Here is a 24,493-nt window from a genome sequence, read left to right as displayed (position 1 = left end):
AAAAAAAATATTTTGCTTGGAACTAAAGTGTGAAAGTCGTATATTCCATAGTATAAAATTACTATAAAAAGCAAAGCTACTTTTCCTTAAATTATGGTCTACAAGTTTAAAATAAATAGTTGACTGTAAACAGTGATGGTTGTGGACTATTGAAGGTGAAAGGAGTTAAATCTCATCATTGTCAGCAGACAGATTTATAGGATACTTGAGAGTAGTGTTTGAAATTATGAAGACAGAATGTAAGGAGAATTCCAATTGTTAGTTTAAAAGTAGTACCTCAACAAGGACTCAAGGGAAGTTGCAAGCAAATTATAGTGAAATTCCTCCACTTTTTCCATAAAAAAATAAAAATCTAATTAATTCAGCTAACACAAATCCATTATCCATGTATATCTTTCCCTGTTTTCCCACTCCATCCAGCTGTGTACTGGACCACATCCCCACCACACTTCTTAAATCGTACCTTAATGCCATAATCCCAGTACTGCGCGAGCAGTAAAATCGCCTCCCTCCAGCCTCCATCCAGCCACCACTTGCAGCATTACCAGCCGCCCACCGAGAATGAACGGGGCAGCCATGTGTGGTGGGCGGGCAGTGGAACTGCTTGCCGCCGGGAGCCGCCTGAGGGACACTACACTGCGCGGGAAGCGAAATCGCCCCCCTCTGGCTACCGTCCAGCCACCACTTGCAGCTTCCCCAGGCCGAAGATGACAAAGTGCCTGTTACTGAGGCACATGCGTCACAGCTGTGGCCCCATTCATAAGTCGTAGGTCAGATGTCTGTAACCTGTGGACTACCTGTATTACAAATGGGCCTTCTTCAGGGACCAACTAATAGGTTACCACCTAAAGATGTTCTGCAGCAATTAAAGTAAATTAAGTCTTTCAAATTGAAGCAAACAATTTGCACAGATGTTTCAACTTCTGTTGATTACTTCAAAAACTTATGTCCCAGAGTTGGAACAGACTGCATTATTACACATTCTGACATACTGCTTGGACAGTATTACATTGACAGTAGTTTATATACACACTCTGAAGGAACTATCTGTTACTGTATGTATAGTGCAGCAGTGGTAGCTTTGTGTTAACATTATTAAAAAACGCGGTCACTGATTGCAAGCGCAGTAAGGAATACGAATGAATATGAATAATATGAATAATGTTGCATTCGTGCCACAATGTGCTATACATGTCATAAAATTAATAATTCCAAATATCATATATACCTATGTCTCTGTTTTTTTGTCAGTGCGGCTTTGACATCACGGACCATAAGGTGCATACTAATTCAGCGTGAGCAGGAACACTCAATAAAACTGAATAAAAAAATTCAAGTGATGGTGAGATACAAAGAAGGCAGATTCACCAGCTTTTATCCCTCCAGATCAGAGAATTTCCAGTTCCATTGTCTCAAAACACCACTCGCATCTACAGTTATTCCCAGTTTCAAATAAAAACTAGCAGCGTCAGATCTGGGGTGGTGGTGGTGGGGGGTTATATCGTGATTGTGACTGAGAGAATAAAAGTAAAAAAAAAAAAAAGCTAACTTTTACAAGTACTATAAATTTACACCGGCTGTTACAGACGAAAATCAAATGTACAGTATGTGTTTATTGTATAATATTAACAATAAGAGCAGCTCACTACTCAAAATGGATCTATCTGGCGACCTCTTGATTACAAGTCAGCAGTTCGTACCGCTGTCCGTACAGAAGCTGTCGTATTATACTTGCGCCTTTTGTGAAAGTGTATATGTGATATATGGACTTCAGGCTTCACACATTATACAGTTCATGTCTACATTTTGTCATTTATTACTAAAACATGAAAACATGTCTTTACATAGATTGTTGTAAACACGAAACACACATGAAATGTATGGTATTCCAAATGATGATATATTATTTACCCTCTACAACTCAAAGCACTTCACTCCAAGATAAACACTGAGCACTGAGAACCTTCTTTGCGAATTGAGCTGCGGCTGTGGGTTGGGGGATGGGATAGCAGGCTGCTTGTGTTGATCGACACATTTACAAGACAAAAGACACTAACGGAAAGGTGCGAAGGAATTTAAGGTGGGCTGGGACTACGAGGATTTTTTTTAGGCTTTTGTAATTCTAGTGTTAAAAAGGTCTGATCTTGATGCTGACAATCTTAACAATTTTTGGCGTATTTCTCACTTACCTTTTCTGTCAGAAGTTCTTGAGCATATTGTAGCCTCCCAACTGACTACTTATTTACTTACTTATAAATTGATGGAACCCTTTTATTCTGGTTTCAGTGCACAGCACAGCTATGAAACTGCTGTGCTTCTAGTAACCAATGATTTGCTTATGACAACAGATTCTGGACAGACCAGCATATTCATTTTCTTTGATGTCATTGCAGTATTTGACACTGTCTAACATGCCATTTTACTGTCTAGAATGGAGACCATTCTGGGTAACTTTGGCACTGCTCTCCAGTGATTTAAGTCCTGTCCTATCCTAAGAGTTTGTTAGTGTTGGTAACAGCAGATCCAGCTCAGCTCCAGTCACACAAGGACTTCCTCAGGGCATTGTCCTCAGCCCTCTGCTCTTCTGTATCTATATGCTTCCCCTTAGCGTTATCATTTGTAGCTTTGGACTGGGTTATCATTTTATGCAGGTGGTACTCAACTCTATTTTAGTATTAAAAGTGAAACTTAAACAGAGCTTTCTCAGCTCACAACTTGACACAGTGGAATTAAATCCTGGATGGAGCATAACTCTAAAATTAAATTGCAACAAAACTGAACTCCTAAAAGTTGGCACTAAAGCGCAAAAAGAAAATAAGCCCCTTTTCAATCACTCTTGACGATGATATCATCAGACCTTCTTCTAATGCATGGAATCTTGGTGTCATTTTTTTTCTTATTTCACCCACATAAATTACATTAAGAATCTTTCTTACTTTCACCTCCGTAACATATCCCATGTTCTCTCATTCCTCTCCTTTTCTAATGTTGAGAAATATGTCCCATGTTTTTATCACATCGTGCCTTGATTATCTTAACTCCCTTCTAGGATTTGCTGCTTCTAATCTTATATCACTGTTCTATCTGATTCTAACCTCTGCTGTAAGAGTGCTAACATGGACCAGTAAGTACCATCAAGCACATAACACCCATCCTGCTTCACCTTCACTGGCTCTCTGTATCTTACAGGATTGAATATAAAATTCAATTTTATTTTATTCTGTTTTATTTTTCTATTGTTTTAAACCTATAAAGCTTTAAATGGCCTTCAATGGACTACATCAGTGATCACTGTGCTCCTGTTCACCCACTAAGGTCCTCTGATGATTCTGGGCAATTTTGCTGTGCCTTAAACTAACCTGCACTCTATGGGTGAGAGAGACTTCAGCTCTATAGTGCCCAGACTTTGGAATGACATCCCGAAATTAATTAGATGAGCTGACTTAAGTCATTCTTTTCAAAAACAACATAAAACATATATGTTGTGGAAGGCTTTTAACTTAACCTAACATTCTGCCCCTTATTTCAATTTACCTCTCTGTCCAGATGCTCAAGAAAGTTTGTATGTGTGCTATATCACAAATTATGTTATTTCTTCAATCTTTTCTTCTATGATTGAATTTAGTATTTTACTCTTGTTTATTGTCTTTTATTTTGTTTAATGATTTGTATATCCTTTATATATCTGTTTTAGTACAGAAATTTTTTGTATCCACTGTTACATGTACCATGCTGTTCTTTCTGAGACTCTGTGAAGTGTCTTGTGCATGGGAACTGTGCTATATAAATACATTTAATACACAATAAATTTACCAGCAAATGAACTGAGGTTCCTGGAGCTGTGTGGCAGAAGCACAAATGGGTTTACTACCATGTCAGCATGTTTTGTATCCTGTTATTACATTATAGCTTCTTGAGTTGCTAGAGCCTATCATGGCAATATAATGTCAAAAGATCCCTGAAATTAACACTGGTCCATTGCATACCACTCTCAAACACAGTCATTCATACATGCAAAGGATGTATGACCTCAGTAACCCACATAGTGTGCACATCTACTGTATAGCATGTGAGAGGAAACAGAATTATACAGAGAAAAACCATGTAGACAAGAGGGGAAGGTACTATTGCAGTGTCCCTCCTCTGTATAGTGTACATTTTAAAACAAATTTTAATTTAATATGAGAATCACAGGTGTAACAAGCATTTAGTTTCATCAATACCTGCTTAACTGCCAGTATTTATATTTAAACAGAAAGACATATAAACTATAATGCTATTTTCCTTTTTCTCTTGTGATGGTGTTGTTGAACATTTATGAAATATGTACTGTTTATGGTACCATTTGTCACCATAAGGATTTAATCTGAAAAACATTTTTGTTCCACTTTAATTTTAATATTAAAGTTAATATTAAATTTAATATTAAAGTTTTTAATTTTTTTATTTAGTCTGCGTCCCTATTACTTGCCCAGAGAGTTTGGACACGTCATTATTGTTATTGTTTACATCCCTCCTCGGGCGGGCATGGAGATAGCGTGTGACGTCATCTATGCCGCTGTTGCTAAAGTACAAACACAGCACTCCAAGGCACTTGTGTTAATCTCTGGAGACTTTAACCATGTGACTATAAACAAAACATTACCTGCCTTCTCGCAGTATGTGGATTGTAACACCCGGTGAAATAGAACTATTGACCTACTATATGCAAACATTAAAGACGCATACAGTGCCACCCCGCTGCCTGTGTTTGAGAAAGCAGATCATAACCTGGTTCTGCTTTAGCCGCACTACAAACCAAGAGTGAGGGAGCTACCTACAACCACACGCTCATTCAGGAAGTGGTCCCCTGAGGCAGAGAAGGCTCTGAGAGACTGCTTTGGAACTACGGACTGGGATATCCTGCAGGGGTCACATAGTGAGAACATTGAGGATCAACTTCTTTATGGACATTGTAGTTCCAGTAAGAACAGTACGCTGCTATGCTAACAACAAGACATGGATTAAAAGTGACATCAAGGTCCTTTTGAACCAGAAAAAAAGGGCTTTTAAAGGCGGTGATCAGCATGAGCTCAAGCGCGTGCAGAAGGAACTCCAAGTCCAGCTCTGGGTGGCGAAGGAGCAGTACAGGAGAAAGCTGGAGCAGAAGTTGCAGAATAACAGCATGAAGGAAGTATGGAATGAGATGAAGATCATCACTGGCTGCAGCTCGAAGCAGGGTGCCACCATTGAGAGAGATGTGGAGAGAGCAAACCTGATGAACAACTATTTTGACAGGTTTGACCACCCTAACCCACTCTCACCTCAGAGTACTGCATCCTCCACCCATCCTTCTGCTACCAGCATAGGAGAGAGTTTCCCACCACCCACAATTACAGCAGCCCAGGTAAGCAGGGCGCTGAGGATACTTCGTGCCAGCAAAGCAGTGGGTCCAGATGGAGTATCGCCACGACTGCTGAAGGCCTGTGCGTTGGAGCTGGGAAGTCCTCTACAGCGCATCTTCAACCTGAGCCTGGAACAGGGGAGAGTCCCAAGGCTTTGGAAAACTGGAAAACATCTTGCATCACCCCAGTCCCAAAGGTAGCACGTACTGGGTAGCTGAATGACTTCAGGCCTGTAGGCCTGTCTCTCTGACGTCACATGTGATGAAGACCATGGAGTGGCTGCTGCTTCACCACCTGAGGCCACAGGTCCGCCACCCCCTCGACCCTCTGCAGTTCGCATACCAGGAGAAGGTGGAAGCGGAGGATGCCATCATCTATATGCTTCACTGATCCCTCTTCCACTTGGAGAGAGGCAGTGGTGCAGTAAGAATTATGTTTTTTGGACTTCTCTAGTGCCTTTAACACCATCCAACCTCGGCACCTTAGGAACAAGCTGACAGAGATGGGAGTAGATTCATACCTGGTGGCATGGATCATGGACTATCTTACAGACAGACCTCAGTATTTGCGTCTCTGGAACTGCAGGTCTGACATTGTGGTCAGCAGCACAGGAGCGTCGCAAGGGACTGTGCTTTCTCCAGTCCTGTTCAGCCTATATACATCGGACTTCCAATACAACTTGGAGTCCTGCCACGTACAAAAGTTTGCTGACGACACTGCTATCGTGGGCTGCATCAGGAGTGGGCAGGAGGAGGAGTATAGGAACCTAATCAAGGACTTTGTTAAATGGTGCGACTCAAACCACTTACACCTGAACACCAGCAAGACCGAGGAGCTGGTGGGGGAGTTTAGGATGCCCAAGCCCCTCCAGGAACCCGTGATCATCAGAGGTGACTCTGTGCAGATAACAGACCTATAAATACCTGGGAGTGCAGCTGGATGATAAACTGGACTGGACTGCCAATACTGATGCTCTGTTCAAGAGAGGACAGAGCCGACTATACTTCCTTAGAAGGCTGGCGTCCTTCAACATCTGCAATAAGATGCTGTAGATGTTTTATCAGACGGTTGTGGTGAGCGCCCTCTTCTACGCGGTGATGTGCTGGGCAGGCAGCATAAAGAAGAGGGACGCTTCACACCTGGACAAACTGATGAGGAAGGCAGGCTCTATTGTAGGCACGGAGCTGGACAGTTTGCCATCTTTGGTCGGAGCGACGGGCGCTGAGCAGGCTCCTGTCAATCATGGAGAATCCACTGCATTCACTGAACAGTATCATCTCCAAACAGAGGAGCAGCTTCAGCGACAGACTGAGGAGATCGTTCCTCCCCCACACTATGCGACTCTTCAATTCCACCCCATGGGTAAACGTTAAACTATACAAGATTATAGACTGTTATACCGGCCTCGCACTCTCTCCTTTCATTTTTTAACTTGCATTGCGTTTTTATCACTCTTTAATTAATATTTTTTTATCAGTATGCTACTGGTGGAGTATGTGAATTTCCCCTTGGGGATTAATAAAGTATCTATCTATCTATCTATCTATCTATCTATCTATCTATCTATCTATCTATCTATCTATCTATCTATTATTGAAGGTATAACTGAGGACTTCTTGTAATTGGATTTCAGAAAATGCTGTTAAAACAGCTGACAGTTTTTTTAAATGTACTCAGTTCTGATGATTTGTATATACTACTTTGCTGTGGACATACTTGTGATAACAGTACGCTGGCAAAATTAATGTAAGTTTTTATTTTATCATTTACATGTAGTATTACAAACAACATTATTGTTTTCTGCCTTAAAATAATTCTAAAGCACAAACAATATGCATTAAACACCAAAAGTAGTATGTGTAATTAATACATTGACTGAACTGAACAAAATAGTAGGAAATATATGGTAAAAACTGCGGTGAGCTGATGCACTGCCCGGAATTTGTTCCTGCCTTGGGGCCTGTGTTGGCTGGGATTGGCTTCTGCAGACCCCCCGTGACCCTGTGATTGGATATAGCGGGTTGGAGAATGACTGACTTACTATATGGTAAACAAGATGACTGAGCCAGTGATAAAGATAAAATAGTGAACTTACTATTACTAAGGATATTAAGAAATTTGTAGAACAGTAGTATACAGTGATCCCTCGCTATATCGCGCTTCGACTTTCGCGGCTTCACTCCATTGCGGATTTTAAAATAATAAAATAATAAAATTTTAAATTTAAGCATATCTAAATATATATCACGGATTTTTCGCTTGTTCGCGGATTTCTGCTGACAGTGGGTCTTTTAATTTATGGTACATGCTTCCTCAGTTGGTTTGCCCAGTTGATTTCATACAAGGGACGCTATTGGCGGATGGCTGAGAAGCTACCCAAACAGAGCACATATTATGTATTAGATAAAACTCCTCAATGATATACGATGTGCTTCCCGCGTGGTGCTTCGCATACTTGAAAGCCCGAACAGCACGTATTGATTTTTGATTGTTTGCTTTTTCTCTGTCTCTCTCACTCTCTCTTACATTCTCTGTTCCTGACTGAGGGGGTGTGAGCAGAGGGGGCTGTTCGGACATTGGCCTAGAGGATACGGACGCTCCTCTAAATAATGCTGAAAGACTACCTTCACATTGCTCCCTTCCTTGCAGCTGCTTTTTCCGGCGGTGCTTCGCATACTTAAAGCCCGAACAGCCCTATAGATTTTTGATTGTTTGCTTCTCTTTCTCTCTGTCTCTCTCTCTCTCTGTCTCTGACATTCTCTGCTTCTGACGCGCACTCCATTGAAAAGGAAGATATGTTTGCATTCTTTTAATTGTGGGAAGGAACTGTCATCTCTGTCTTGTCATGGAGCACAGTTTAAACTTTTGACTAAAGGGTGTTATTTAATGTCTAGAGGGCTCTAATAATGTTAAAAAATGTCTTTAGAAGATTGTTAACAGGTTTTCTATGCTCTATCTGCGAAAATATTCTATTTATAAATAAAGAATCCCACTTCGCGGAAATTCATTTATAGCGGTAGAGTCTGGAACGGAATAACCGCGATAAACAAGGGTTTACTGTATTAAGCTTTTATATATATTTAAGAGCCCACGTTGATGTAGCTCCCTCTCATTTTTGTTTTAATTGCTGATGTAGGATCCAAATCATTATTAGGCTCATTAAGAGAGGTGCTTTTTCATTTTTAAAGATGGTAAATTCCTCTGTAGTAAAATGTGCTGTCTCAGCATGTTTCTTAGGCAATAAATTGTTTTTTTATATTATGTTTATGTGACTTTCATTATTATACTCTTAAATTATTCTCTTGCAATGAAGTCAAAATAGTAAAGGAATAAAAGCCACAAGACCAAGCCTTATTTCAAAAAAGATGTCATTCTCCCTAGGTTTGATCACGCTCTTTCTTGCAATCATGATTGAATAGTTCAGAGTCATCTAACCTTAAGTCAGATACATGAACAGGTTTATTATTAGTTTTGTTTGATTATAAAGGAAGAAGACTGAAAAAGAAAGGCGAAAAACTACAAAATAGCAAAGAGACAGAAGTACAGAATAATCTAGTAGAGTTAAAGAACAATTTGTAGGCAACTTAAAGTGTGTAGTAGCATGAAGTAGGCCTATGACCCAATGAAATGTTAAGAATGGGACTAATTCAATGCAAATTTTTATGATGCTAAACATATTGTAAGCTTGTTTTGACGAAGCCATGAGATTTATATATGCAGGTGTTATAATCTATATCAATACCTCAAGCTCAGGATTTGCGGAACTGCTTGCATTGTAGTAATTGGCAGCTCTTGCTCAGGTTTCCTTTATGGAATAGTATGTACTCTCACACTGGAGGAGACTTCAGACCAGAGAGGCAAAAACAGGTGAGTCAAAGTTGCAAGTAAATGTAAGACAGTAGGTGCACATTGTCCAGGAGCATCAAACACAGAGCTGTGTCCAACCAATTTTAGGATCTTTTGAAGCTTCTAACTCTGAAAATTTTGTGGTGGTAGGCAGAGATGAGGAGTTATAACAGGTCACTTCAGAATCAGCACACAGAAAACAACTCCAGAGACAAAACCAGTCACTCTAAAGAAACTAATCTGAAAATGGAAATCGAAAAAGTCTCTGAATTCTGTACAACTGCACTGTCAGCAAACATGGAGTGTTACCTGCTTTATATTGCCAAATGCTGTGTGAGGTGGCCCACCTTTATAGCAGAACTGCAGATAATATTTGTTTGTGTTTTTGTATATATTGTCTTTTTTTCTTTTGAATGTCATGTTGTAATTATGTCAAAATTACTTGTACTGATTTTTCGAATTACAGTACTGCAAATACTTGCTTTTCTTTTTTATTGTGATATTGTAACTTTTGCATATGGTGGCAGATATGATGGAGAATTTGAGATATAAATACTGAATGCATTAATCAATATGAATTACAAAATGAAGTCCATTCATGCCTTCCTGACTGGAATAAAACAAATCCATACTATTTATGTATTTTTATGATATCAGCTGTCAGTTGTTGTTGTGCATTTGGAGTTATAGTATTTAGTGAGGCAATTCTTTAAACAGGCCCTAAGAGCCTGAAGACAATCCTTAAATATTACTGAAGTAGTTCTCAGGATAATGAAGAAAAGTATACTTGTAAGTGGTAAGAGAAAAAACTGTGTGACTATATTTTGTACTCAAATGATCCTTTGTGATGTTGGGTGACAACTTATAGTTGGCACAAACATGTCAGGTTCCAACTTAATGTCATATTTTTCAAAAATGATAAAGTTTCAAATTCTAGTAACTGAATACTGTCATCCCTTCATCAATTACATAATAAAGAAATGGTAGTAAGGTCATAAGAGAGAAACAAGACCTTAGTTATTCTTGTGCAGCGAAAAGGCTCACTGTCAAGTCAACCAGCACGGTGGACTTGTCTCACAACAAAATGCTGTTATGAAACCAATGTTAAAAAAAGTGAAGTATTACAGTTTCTTTCACTTTTTTCCACCTTTGTTTAGAGCTGTTTTTCAAGATAAAAGATATTTGCTATAAATGTAGCTGCAAAAGTATGTCATAGCAAAGTGAACACAATCATGACTAGCAGCAGGCGATTTAGGGATCATGATTGCAATCAGTGGGATGCATGTTACTACAAGCACTCTCACACAGTGCATCTTTCAAAATTTGTTCAGAGGGTTGACGGTTGTATGTGTCTTTATAGGAAGAAAACGGTCTGGGTAATAAAGTTGTGTAATAAAAAATACTAAGAGTTGCTTTAACAAAAAATCAGATAAAGAAGAGTCTGGTAACCAGCGTTGGTTGCATATGATTTTTTTTTTTAGTTCAGTCTTTATATACTGTATGCACCTTAAAGAAGAATTCTTGAGTTGAAATTTATTTTCACTTTGTTTTGGCAGGGCATGGCTTTTACGTTACAAGAACGCCTGCAACTAGGGATACATGGATTGCTTCCACCTTGCTTTTTGACACAGGATGTGCAGGTTCTACGTGTAATGAAGAGTTATGAGACCAGATCCAACGATTTAGATAAGTAAGTGTTCCTGTACAGGTGTAGCACTAGTGTTTTGTCAAATTACAAGAAAATATTTATGATGTATTTTTTGAAAGCTGCATTTTTTGGCTGTCTGTTTTCTGTTGTGATCCTTAGATAATGTTGTTCAAAAATGTATCATGAGTGCAATATTTTGTATTGAAAAATGAATTATGTGTATTCCTTAATTGTTAGGTATAAAGAGGATGTCTTTATTATTGCAGATACATTCTTCTAATGACCCTTCAGGACAGGAATGAAAAATTGTTCTACCGTGTCCTTACCTCAGATATTGAGGAATTTATGCCAATTGTTTACACACCGACTGTAGGGTTAGCCTGTCAGCAGTATGGACTGGCATTCCGAAGACCCAGGTAAGTCAATATACCCTAAAACATTTTATGTTTATATTCTGCAGCTTCAAATAAAGACTCTACATATGTTCTAGGTAGACTGTGTAGGATAGCTGACGTTTAACCACAGTGAGGCAAGTTAATCTCTCATTCTTCCTAAGCAAGTCACTTTATTACAGTCCAAAAATATATTTCTCTAAAGGCTTTGTGTTAGTTACAGTGTAGGTTCATTTAGATTGAGATGGTGAGGCTCTGGATAAGATAAAAGCAATCAATTATATTTTAGTGATTCAGACTTTTTCTTTGAAAAAAGTTTTAACAGAAACTGATTCCATTTCCCATTAAAGAGTCCCTTATTTGTATTTTGCTATTGAGTTGTATTTACCATCTTCAATTAATGTTTACTTTTACCTTGGGCAAAAGCCTAGTAAAGTTGTTTTATTTGATTGGAACAGTGGTTTCCAACCTTTTCTATGCCCTACACCACAAGAAAATGTTTGATTTATGTTTGCACCTCCTACAAAAGTAGTATCATATTTGAAGATGAAGAAGTCAAATTTCTAATTTTTGAATCACACATTGAGCCATATACCGTACAGCAGGTGAACAAATTTATCTCAAAAAACAAACTTCTGACTCAGTAATTGAACAGATTTCCTTTAAAAAAATCTCAATAATCTTGTAAATGTGCACCCCATGAAGCTTAGATGATGCTGGGGTTGGGGTATCCCATGAATCATCAAGTGTTACAAGTAAATAGTTGATATTGATAAACATATATACATATACATATATACATATAAACATATCTACATATACACATATCTACACATACACATATCTATATATATACATATACACATCTACATATACATATACAGTATATACACATATCAACATATATACACACATACATATACATACATACATGCACACACACATATAATATATACATACATACATACATACATACAGATAAATATACATATATACACACTTACACATACATATATATATATATATATATATATATATATATATATATATATATATATATATATATATATATATATATATACATCTGATGTATGTTTTGTAGGGTCATGGATTAAAAATCACAGCTTTTGTAATTTAGATTTTTGACATGTTTATGTCCCAGTTTTGATTTGGACATTAATGCTTCACTTTCCCTTTTACTTAACTGCTCCTTGCTGAATGAAAACAGCAGCTGTGAAGCTGGTAAAATGTGGCTATGTTCAGTGACCAGCAGATTTACTCTTAGATTGAAAGTAGCTTCCATTTTTGAAAGACCATTCAATTGTCAAACATTTCTGAAACAGACCATTTTGGAAAGAAAGCAAATGTTTGTGCTTATTTCAGCAAATGGTTTAGCTTGTCATTTAGTCATCTGTATGCCTTTGTTTCAGTCTCTTATGATTAGTTCATTCTTGTCCACGTTTTATTTGCTTGACCAGACAAATATATAAAAATAACTACACAAACATATGGTTTGTACTTCGTGGATTTTCATCTATCGCGGGGGGGTTCTAGAATGCAACCCCTGCGATCGAGGAGGGATTACTATATATATATATATATAAAGCCGGTGGCGCAGTGGTAGCGCTGCTGCCTCGCAGTTAGGGGACCTGGGTTCGCTTCCCGGGTCCTCCCTGCGTGGAGTTTGCATGTTCTCCCGTGTCTGCGGGGTTTCCTCCGGCACTCGGTTTCCTCCCACAATCCAAAGACATGCAGGTTAGGTGGATTGGCGATTCTGAATTGGCCCTAGTGTGTGATTGGTGTGTGTGTGTTTGTGTGTGTCCTGCGGTAGGTTGGCACCCTGCCCAGGATTGGTTCCTGCCTTGTGCCCTGTGTTGGCTGGGATTGGCTCCGGCAGACCCCCGTGACCCTATTCGGATTCAGCGGGTTAGAAAATGGATGGATGGATGGATGTATCTTGAAAATACCTGATACTTAAGTTAGATGTTGACCACAGATATTTGTTCACAGTGGCCCTTAATTCATTGTTTTACTAATAAATTGTTGTGTGTGTAAAAGACCTTATAGACTCAGCTGTGATTTACCATAAGCAGGATGAGACCACCTTAGCATCTTATAAATATGCTATATACTGCATAAAGTGTGATTACATAATGAAGATTTTACGAGCATTCGTGAGTGTTTCTAAATTTAAATGGTAACCATAAGATCAAAGTAATAAAAAGGGAGTTTATTAACAAAGTTAATTAAATAGGAACAGTGAAAGGAATACACAAAAGGGTAAAAATAAAGGTAAAGCCTTCTGCCTTCTTAAGCACATCATTTTCCAGAGAACATTCAAAATGGCAGAAGGAACATAAATACACAAGCAATATCAATATTCATAAGCCAGAAACAGAATTTTTAGTAGTGACCAATGTATTATTCAGACAGAGCTATTTAAATATTTAAAACTACACAATAAGATAAGCCACAAAAAATGTTTTTATATTATAATGATACATGTGACCAAGAAGATGTTCTTGTGTGGTTTTTGTTCAACTTGATGTCTGTGAAAAAGTGAGAAATTGAAGGATATGGAACTACATCAAGGTAGCATTGCTGGTTCTCTGGATTAGGAGATAACTGGATCCTTCCACTAATTCACTTGATCCTTCCATTGAGAGGTGTGCTACAGACAGAACCTGGACATAGTGGAGAGATTACATCTTTCATTTGGCCTGGCAACTCCAGTGAATTACTTAGAAACATCCAAATGCTATTTTAGCTGAGGTTAAGAAGATCTGGTCTAATCAGCTTAGTCCCCCAAAGCGCTCAATAGGTAATATAGACAAAGAGTTGAAGAATGAGATAAGAATTAGGTAAATATTTTTAGTATTACATTATACATTTTCCCTTATTGGTTTTTTAAGTAATTCAATTACAGTTCCTAGTCTTGTTAGATAGAAGCTACATTCGAATATACAGTGAATTAGAATATGAAGCCTTAATACCTTAATTGTCTTTCTGAATTGTGTTTAGTTTGTGCGAGGGTGACTAGAGACTATAATCTAGCCTTATTTGGGTGAATGTCGGTGTTTGCCCTACAGTGAACTATCCTTCAGGGTTCTTGCACCATATTATAATGCCAACTCTTTAGCAGTCATCTAATTTTTATAAATTGCTGAAGAATACAAGTTTGCTTGAATGATTGGATTAAAGAAAAAAGAAAATGCCAAAAGAAAAATGACACCCACACACATCTCTGACAATCTCACTCCATTCCCTGTGGCAACATTGCAGGTGGATTGTGGCCAGTCCTGAATGACCTTCCAAAAGCATGACCTTCAAAAAGCATTGACGATTGCGCTTGATTCATCTAATTATCTGATGCTGTTGTGATCGTTTGGGACCACCATCACCCACACAGACAATTTCGCTCAATACATGGGTTGTAAACACACTAGTGGTCGATCACAAATATACTGGCATGTGATAAACTGGGTTGTGACACCACAAAGGTTGGGAAACACGGAAATATATAATCCATGGATGGTTAAGGAGCATGAATGTTCTCACAAAGTCTACTAATGTACTGTGGAAAATCAAACTTTGAAATCACATCCTCATCTTGGTACAGAGTCACCTCTGAGCATACTTTGCTCTCTTTCAGCTCAACACTATACAGTAAGGTAGATTTTAGAGCATTAATCTTCTGCTTCTATCAAGGCTGGACACTTGTACTGCTGTGGGTGGAGTGGTGTATTTTTGCATTAGTCTAGGACTTACAGTTGTGCTTGAAAGTTTGTAAACCCTTTAGAATCTATATATATAATTCACTAAGGCAAGACAACCATGGAAAGCACGCCGGAAGGGGCGTGGATTCACTAAGCCGCCGACAAGTGAGACACCTATGGCGCACGCAGGAAGGAGCCACGCCCACCAACTCCAAGCCCATTGGATATGACGATGACTCGCAGGGCCACGCCCACCAACTCGGACGCGACGACACAGAAAAAATGGCGTCATTTATATTCGTCTGTCGTAAAGGCCACATGCAGTGCAGGTCAGGTTAATGTCATGTGCATGTCATGCACCTCCAAGCTACATTGACTGTTCATAGAGGCATGTTTCTCGCGGAGGTGAATCGCCATATGCAGCGTGTGAAACGGTTTGCGAGGGGTATCTCATGGGATCCTTAAAAAAATCCTTTACAACTGAGGTTAAAACACAATGAAGTAAGCAGTCTTTAAAAAACGAGTTTTCGTTATGACGCATGACCGCGTGCACCATAGCAAACTGTTTTACACGCTACATACAGCAATTCGCATCCGCGACAAACATGCGTCTTCTTAGATGCTCCTGCACTTTGTTTACACCCCACCCTCCCCTCGCTACTACCGTGGTCGGGTGTCTTGGTGGATTATATATACAAAAGCAGCTAAAACCGCACAGAGCAATGAAAACTCTAGAGTTCCATCTTTTCATTCACTTTCTGTAGTATCCTCAAACCCTCCCTTTTTTAGACAACTGTGTCTTTCCAGAAGTGTTCAACCATCAATAAATAATTATGCGCCATTTGTTATGCTGCGGGTTCACTATTGTGTTGTATTTTGCTCTCTCCAGAGTTCCACCTTTTCATTCGCTTACTGTTGTATTCTCACACCAACCCGTTTTAGACAACCGCGTCTTTCCAGAAGTGTTTAGCATTCAATAAATAGTTATGCATGACATTGAGCGTGTGTCTACCTGGCGTGGGTAAGCCGTTGAATCACATTCGGTCTGCAAACCGTGGAATTCCCACTAAGTGCGACTCATACGCTCCCACTGCTTACATCCCAACCCTTTGTACACACCCCCCTCGCACCTCGCTACTACCATGGCCGGGTGTCTTAGTGGATTATATATAGAAAAGCAGCCAGATCCGCACAGAGCAATGAAAAGTCTGCGTCAGTCAAACGTACAGGTGGGCACATGAGCGGGCAATGCATACTGAACGAGAAATCAGCAGACTAGCATGACGGACGGAGCTGAATGGACGTCCTTCTCTCCTCCCGTTCCAACCTCTGTGCCGTGCACCCCCATCTCTCTGTCTGGCAGGAGGAGGCGTGAGGACGGTCCGCCAGTTTTCAGTCACGGACAATTGTGTGTTGGTTCGTTCCGTGCATTGTTACAATGTTGCTTTTCTTGCCGATTTTTCAAATGTTATTTTCTCCCTGTGCTTAAAAATCATTAAAAAACCGGCCTGATTATGCAGCGTATGGTACGCCGCGGGTTGGCTAGTTTTCTATATTTCTGCATAAATATGACCTAAAACATCATCAGATTTTCACTCAAGTCCTAAAAGTGGATAAAGAGAAACCAGTTAAACAAAAAATATTATACTTGGTCATTTATTTATTGAGGAAAATGATAGAATATTACATATTTGTGAGTGGCAAAAGTATGTGAACCTCTTGGATTAGTAGTTAGTTTGAAGGTGAAATTAGAGTCAGGTGTTTTCAGTCAATGGGATGACAATCAGGTGTGAGTGGGCACCCTGTGTTATTTAAATAACAGGGATCTATCAAAGTCTGCTCTTCACAACACGTTTGTGGAAGTGAATCATGGCACGAACAATGGAGATTTCTGAGGACCTCAGAAAAAGAGTTGTTGATGCTCATCAGGCTGGAAAAGGTTACAAAACCATCTCTAAAGAATTTGGACTCCACCAATCCACAGTCAGACAGATTGTGTACAAATGGAGGAACTTCAAGACCATTGTTACCCTCCCCAGGAGTGGTCGACCAACAAAGATCACTCCAAGAGCAAGGTGTGTAATAGTCTGCGATGTCACAAAGAACCCCAGGGTAACTTCTAAGCAACTGAAGGCCTCTCTCACATTGGCGAATGTTCATGAGTCCACCATCAGTGAGAACACTGAACAACAATGGTGTGCATGGCAGGGTTGCAAGGAGAAAGCCACTGCTCTCCAAAAAAAACATTGCTGCTCATCTGCAGTTTGCTAAAGATCACGTGGACAAACCAGAAGGCTATTAGAATAATGTTTTGTGGACGGATGAGACCAAAATAGAACGTTTTGGTTTAAATGAAAAGCATTATGTTTGGGGAAAGGAAAATACTACATTCCAGCATAAGAACCTTATCCCATCTGTGAAACATGGTGGTGGTAGTATCATTGTTTGGGCCTGTTTTGCTGTATCTGGGCCAGGATGGCTTGCCTTCATTGATGGAACAATGAATTCTGAATTATATCAGAGAATTCTAAAGGAAAATGTCATGACATCTGTCCATTAACTGAATCTCAAGAAAAGGTGGGTCATGCAGCAAGACAACGACCCTAAGCACACAAGTCGTTCTACCAAAGAATGGTAAAGAAGAATAAAGTTAATGTTTTGGAATGGCCAAGTCAAAGTCCTGACCTTAATCCAATCGAAATGTTGTGGAAGGACCTGAAGCAAGCAGTTAATGTGAGGAAACCCGCCAACATCCGAGAGTTGAAGCTGTTCTGTACCGAGGCATGGGCTAAAATTCCTCCAAACCGGTGTACAGGAATGATCAAAAGTTACAGGAAACGTTAGTTGCAGTTATTGCTGTAAAGGGGGGGTCACACCAGATACTGAAAGCAAAGGTTCACATACTTTTGCCACTCACAAATATGTAATATTCGATAATTTTCCAAAATAAATAAATGACCAAGTATAATATTTTTGTCTCATTTGTTTAACTAGTTTCTCTTTATCTACTTTTAGGACTTGAGTGAAAATCTGATGATGTTTTAGGTCATATTTGCAGAAATATAGAAAATTCTAAAGGGTTCACAAACTTTCAAGCGCAACATTATGTATTCACATAAATGTCTTCGGAAAGGCACAAGTATATCACCATCATTACTAATAAATTTTGTTTTTTATACACATACTGTAGAGGACAACATGCATGGGCCGTGAGGCCAGTGTAATGTAGAGTCCGGAGGATCTGATGGAACAAGACTACATTCTCCCCCGATACACTAGAACATTGCTTCCCTCATTTGGTGCCGATTCAGATACCCACAAGTATGCTGGGAACTGTATTCCAGTTGCCAACCCTGTTGGGCCCCATGGGTGCCACCAGGGAGTTCTGCAGGGAGTTGCATTCCATGCTTCATGTGAGTATCAATGACCTGAAAGTAGTTCCAACACACCATGACTTACCCTCAAGTACTCCTATATCTTATGTGAGTTGGAATTGGGTGTAAAGTAGTGACAAAATTCACCTGGGAGGATTTGGGGAAAGAAGAATTGTGTTTATGTTTTAACTGCAATTGTGAGACACAAAAACTGGTATTCTAACTTTATAAAACTTTAATCTGTGACTTGTGCCTGCGTGGTTGTATCTGGGATATCGGGTGCTACAATAGCCCATACAGGTCACAATACGTATGTAACTATTACAATGCTTTGGTTTCTCCAGAAAATGTCAGATTTTTATGTGATTTTAGGCAAGGATGGATAAGACCAGTGAAAACAATATTAAAAATATGTTATCATTTGACTGTTATGAAGAATAATTGCCTCTGTTTAGTCTGGAATGACTTATGAGAGAAAAACACTTGCATGCATACAAAGAAGTATTATACATGCGTACAAAGAAGTATTATGCATCTAAACTCTTCCCGTATGTTACTATGAGTAGTACCAATACTCACTGCTTTCACCTCTTTTAATTTAGTATATGTGATTTTTTGTTTTATATGAGATCCAAAATGTTTTGAGTCTTCATACAAATGCAAAACAAAAGAAAAAATAAACATTTTAATGAAATAAAATTTCAAAGGCACAAATTATGTTTGATGCAATTGGATAAAATTGAATGATTCAGCGGGTTAGAAAATGGATGGATGGATGGATGACTAGTGTCAGAGATGGCTGGGGTGGTGACCCGGCCGGGACACCCAGGAGGACCGGAGGAGGGCTTGCGCCTTCCCCAGACTATGTGGGGGTGACCGCCCTGGTTGCTTTGGGGTTGCCGCCGGGGGGTGCCCCAATGCCTAGAGAGCCCTGGACCTCAGCACTTCCGCCACACCCGGAAGTGCTGGGGGGAAGAGGATCGGGGACACCCAGAGTGCTTCCGGGTACACAGCCGGTGCTTCCGGCACACAGGGGAGTGTCGGTGGAGGCTTATCAGGAAGCACCTGGAGCTTGTCCAGGTGTGGTTTAAAGGGGCCGCCTCCCTCCATTTGATGGCTAGAGTTGGGAGTGGGAGCAGGACAAGGCTCCCGTGGAGAGAGGAAAGGCGGTCCAAGGATTGAGAGAGAAGTCTGGAGGAGTGGTGATTGGTGTGAGGATCACAGTGTGCTGTGCGGGACTGTTGTGTGTGAAGAAAGAACTATGAATAAACATGCTTTTTATATAAAGATGCGGTGTCTGTCTGATGGTGTTCGGGCATGTCTCACACTACATATGAACTGGCCTAAAATTGTGAGGAATAATAACCCTCTCTGGCTTTAATATGTCTAGTTTTGGGTAGAATAATGGGCTTCTGCTTCATTTGTTCAACTGTGACTTATGAATGGTCATATTTTTCTTTGAAGCGGTTTTTTACTGTCAGTAGGAACCTGATAACATGTGTTACATTTTTTTTGCATTTGTCATATTATTAATGTTGTCTTTTTTTCAAAGCCAAAGCTTCTTTCACATTGAATTAATCTCTGTTGTATTCTTTTTAAGTGTGTTCTGTTAATGTTGTAAACTGTATGTAAAAGACTATGACCATTCAAATGCACTGCTATTCATCATCCATACACAGTAATATGAAGAGTGGGTTTATTATTAGAAGGCAGCTTCTTAGCATGGAGTTTGGATTCTTGAAGTATTTCTATTATAAGATATAAGTAAATGTGCGTCATCAGTGAATTTTGCTGGTTAACCGTTAGTTTAGTAATTGCAGTTTTATAAAATGAAAGTTGTTGCTTATTAAAGACTGATGATTTTTTTCTCAGTGATTCCATGTGCATTTAGGTAAACCAAAAAGCTATAACAACCAGTCTATTAAAAACATATGCTGGTGTGCATTTTTCAGTGGCATGTAAAGATTCAATCTAAATTAATCATATGATGTAATTAACAACATGCAAGTATTTGACATATAGATTGTTACTGTTCATTTCCAAATGTAAGAAAACTCTATAGATGGTCATATGATTTGCTATGTTGTAAATTATTCTCATTAACTACACGGTGACAAAATGTATTAATGTTGCTGCCTCATACATAGAGTCCTGTGTTCAAATCATGGCGTGAATACTGTTTAGAGTCAGCACATTTTTTCAGTGGATTTTCTCCAATTTCTCATTTTTATTTTTACTTCCTAAAGACAGAAATGTAAAGATGGTTTGCATCTGTAAATGGACTGGTGTGAGTGAACCTGAGCATAAGCATAAGTGAAGCTTGCAACAGACATGCCTTGAGTTAAATTTTGCCTTGTAGTTAATGCTGTTGAGTCTCTGGCTCCCTTTGACTTTATTTTGGAATCAGCATGTTTGTAAATAATTAAATGAATAAACAGTGTTGCAGCCATATATTAAAGATATCGATTAAACGATCCATCATGTTTTAGATATTTGTGTAATATAACATTTTTAAACTTGCTTAACTAACCTGGCAATTACGGGGATTGGAGTCTATCCTGGCTGCACTGAAAGCAAAGCAAAACAAATCCTGGAAATGCTACTAGCTTATCACATAGCTCACTTGTGTAATCACCCACACACAGGGGACAATTTGAAACTGCCAGTTAATGTAGTCTCCATTTCTTTGTGAATGTGAGAGGAAAACCCACAGGGAAGCTATGCATACTCCACTCAAAGAATATTTGATCATAAGGATTCAAACTCAGGATTGTGGATCTTTAAGGGAGCAGTACTACTGCTAAATAGTCATTTCATATTTGCTTAAAATATTTTAAAATTTAAAGTAAAAGCTTTGTTAATAGAAATAGGGATTTTCTGAGCCAAAACCTTTCTGGTAATTTCCTATTATCAGTTAATGTTGATAGTAATTCTGTTTTACCTTGAGAAATACCTGTCTGGCTTTAAAAGTTCTTTGAAAAATGTATTTCCTCACCGTTTCTTACTTCTTTATGATGTAACAGAGAATGGCAGGAAGATGAAGGATTCATATTAGTGTCCTGCATATTCATTTACAGAAAGATTTGATGCAGATTTTAATGAGAAATACTCTGGAGATAAAATATAGGCGAAAGCCTTGCAAATTCAAAACTAGGATGTCTAAACAGATTTGTCATTTAGCTTATTCAAAATACAAGAAATCAAAGTAAAAAAAATAAAAAACAAAGCTTTAATTTGTAACTAGAAGATCAATAAACAAATAGCACTAGCCCTAAAGATTTTTATCCACAACTCAGATAACCAGGAAGTCTTTGAACTGATCTTTATTCCCCCTAACCCGGGACATTAGTCATGTCCTCCAGTTGCAAAGCAATGCCACAAGTGACAGTACACAAACTAATGCCAAAATAGCAGCGGATGGAAAGATGTTAAAATATTTAATGTCTTTAAATAAAGGTTTAAACAAAAAACAGTAATATAAATAAGAGTCAGCAACCTTCAGTCCCTAGAATGTATGGAAATGTCTAAGAAAAAAAATTGAAAATTAAACTGAAAAATCTAGTCATAAAACTGCATATGTTTGAGACATGATCTTGATTTCTACCAAACTCAAACTAGGATTGCAAAATATGAACACCATCTCAACCCATCCTATAAAATTATGTTTAAGATACAATACAATACAGTACAATACAACTTATTTTTGTAAGAATACAAGAACAGATTATACTAACTACTAAATACAAGATTTGTACAGATAAAGACACAGATGTGTTAAAACACAATCTGTTTCTGCTTTGTTTCTTTAACATGAATGGAAAATAACAATATCAGTTCATTAATTAATTGAAAAAGATAAAGTCAGACCTAGTTATAGTCCTGAAGACCTCAGCAAACTAGCCACTTTTCCATAGGTAGGAGAGCAGCTTAGCAGGAGAGCAGAGGTACCAAGTGCCAAATCAAGATACAGAAAAGAGAAACAAAACAAAGTAGAGTTAGTAACAGTTTAGAAATATTGTAATACTATCAAACAGACGCAGTATGCACAGCTAATCAACAGCTCTAGTCAGGGTATGCTGAACTGAAGCAGTGTCTTCAGCCTAGATTTAAAATTGAAGACCGAAGGGGCATCTCTGTTATTAACAAGTATTTCTTTCTCCAAGCTTTAGGGACCTGTAAATAAAAGCTCAACCTCACACTGTTAATTTTATTAATCCTTAGAATCATAAGTAGACTGACATGTTAAGACTTGAAAGTAATGATAAGTCCAGATAAATAAGCAGGGTTTTGGCCTTTCAAAGCTTAACCAGGAGCCAGTGCGAGGACATAAGAACTGGACTTATATGTTTGTATTTTTCAGTTTGTGTAATAATTCTTGCTGGAGCATTTTAAATTAACTGAATGCTGCATAAAAAATGATTTCAACAACCACTGAATGATGCATTGCAGTGGTCAATCCTACTAGAAATAATGTATTAATATCATCCACCATCCATCTGTTTCAAATCATAGGATAAAGCTGTTTGAATCAAGAATCAGTTTATCCCAGCCAACACCCCCAGACCGCTAGATGGAGTCCTCCCTGCAACATGGAGGTGCCCCGAATTCCCACAGGGCATCATGGACAATGGAGTTTGACTTCACAGCCCTGCTGGATACGTGGGTGGATGCTGCAGGGAGGCACAGGGATTTATTTTTTCCTTATAGCCTGGAAGTATTCCGTAGTCATGGGGATGGAAGAAATGAAGTACTTCCAGGCTGAAGAAAAAGAAGAGTTTTTATCTGACCCGGAAGTGCTATGGAATCACATGGGCTGAAGGACAGACGCACTTCCGGGTCAAGGACTATAAAATGGACAATGGGAAACCCAGCAGACTGAGCTGGAGTTGGCAGGAAGTGTGATGGAGCTGCTGGGTGGAGAGGAGGATTGATTTATTGTTGATTATTGATTTATTATTGTATATTGTGGAAGTGGAGGTGCTTTGTGCACATTATTTAAGAAATTAAAATTATTTCTGGAACTTTTTACCTCGTGTCTGGACGTATTGTCTACGGGTTTGGAGGAGCGACAGCGCCCCCTACTGTCACACTGTCTAGCTGATCACAATCTTACTGGCTTGATTTACCAACTTGTGTTTCAGAAACAGAACTAAATCAATCAACAACATCCACTTCACATTTTAATTACTACATCTTAAAAACAGCTGCATGTAACATATTTTAAAATACCTTGTCTTTGTACAAGTTGTCAATCAGTTCTGAAACCAGAACTGACCTTGCCATTTGTCGCATTTGATTTTTGAAATCTTCTCCTTCCTGAGATTTTGATAATTTTTTTTGTGTATGTAATTTATTTGATCAAACATCTCTTAAACTATGCAGTATCCTCTATGAAACATGTAACCACTATACCTGCCTCAGAGAGTCAGCGTGTTTTGAAAGGTGCCTATTACCTTCTATACCCACCTGTACTGATCTCCATATCTTGACTCCTTAACTGTCTATTCATAAATTTCACCAGAACTGACATTCAGTTTAGCAATTTACTGCCTGTAGATTATGCTATTGAACTGATTGAAAAAAGCAACATTTCTATTATTTATAGTCATAAAAATCCTTTTCAATATTATTTCTATGTTACTTTTCTTTGGACAGTTATTCTCCTTGTTGGACTGTATTTTTGCTAACTGCTGCTGCTTAGAGGTGCAAATCCACAACCTTATTCGCATGGCACAAGACTCATTGTGGTTTTTCCATAAACCATCTGAGCAATCATAAAAATAAATATAAATAAGTGTTTTTAAATTATTGTTTACAAGTAAAATGTGAACCTAGCTAACCAGATTACTGTTGAAAAAAGAATCTCACCTCACTGTTATCTAGCAAATATTGTCAGGATATGTTAGGCCAGACCAGACAGTACACTTTTACTTCCTATAGTATATTAAGGTGTGATGATGAAGTGTCTAGTTTTGCTTTGAAATAGTTCTTTACAGCTTGTAGGAGACTGTTGACAAATGTTACTTTTTTCTTATTGAATTTGTAGTCACCAACTGTGTTTACATTATTAACACTACTGGATTTGCTTCAAAGCCACAGCTTCTTTCAGACCGAATGGATTTCCCTCTTCTGA

The 24,493-nt window shown here is 38.6% G+C and overlaps 1 protein-coding gene across 3 annotated transcripts in view; it reads left to right on the top strand.

The window, feature by feature from the left end:
* Window positions 1-24,493, top strand: part of LOC120523357 (NADP-dependent malic enzyme, mitochondrial-like) — a 170,572-nt gene that overhangs the window by 59,249 nt on the left and 86,830 nt on the right. For all 3 annotated transcript variants that reach the window (XM_039744616.1, XM_039744615.1, XM_039744614.1), the window contains exons 3-4: window positions 10,787-10,920; window positions 11,145-11,294. In XM_039744616.1, coding sequence (XP_039600550.1) covers window positions 10,787-10,920; window positions 11,145-11,294 — 284 coding nt within the window. The remainder of the gene's footprint in view (window positions 1-10,786; window positions 10,921-11,144; window positions 11,295-24,493) is intronic.

This window comes from Polypterus senegalus, chromosome 2, assembly GCF_016835505.1.
Source record: "Polypterus senegalus isolate Bchr_013 chromosome 2, ASM1683550v1, whole genome shotgun sequence".
Taxonomy (NCBI): Eukaryota; Metazoa; Chordata; class Cladistia; order Polypteriformes; family Polypteridae; genus Polypterus; species Polypterus senegalus.
This window is presented reverse-complemented; position numbering and strand designations above follow the sequence as displayed.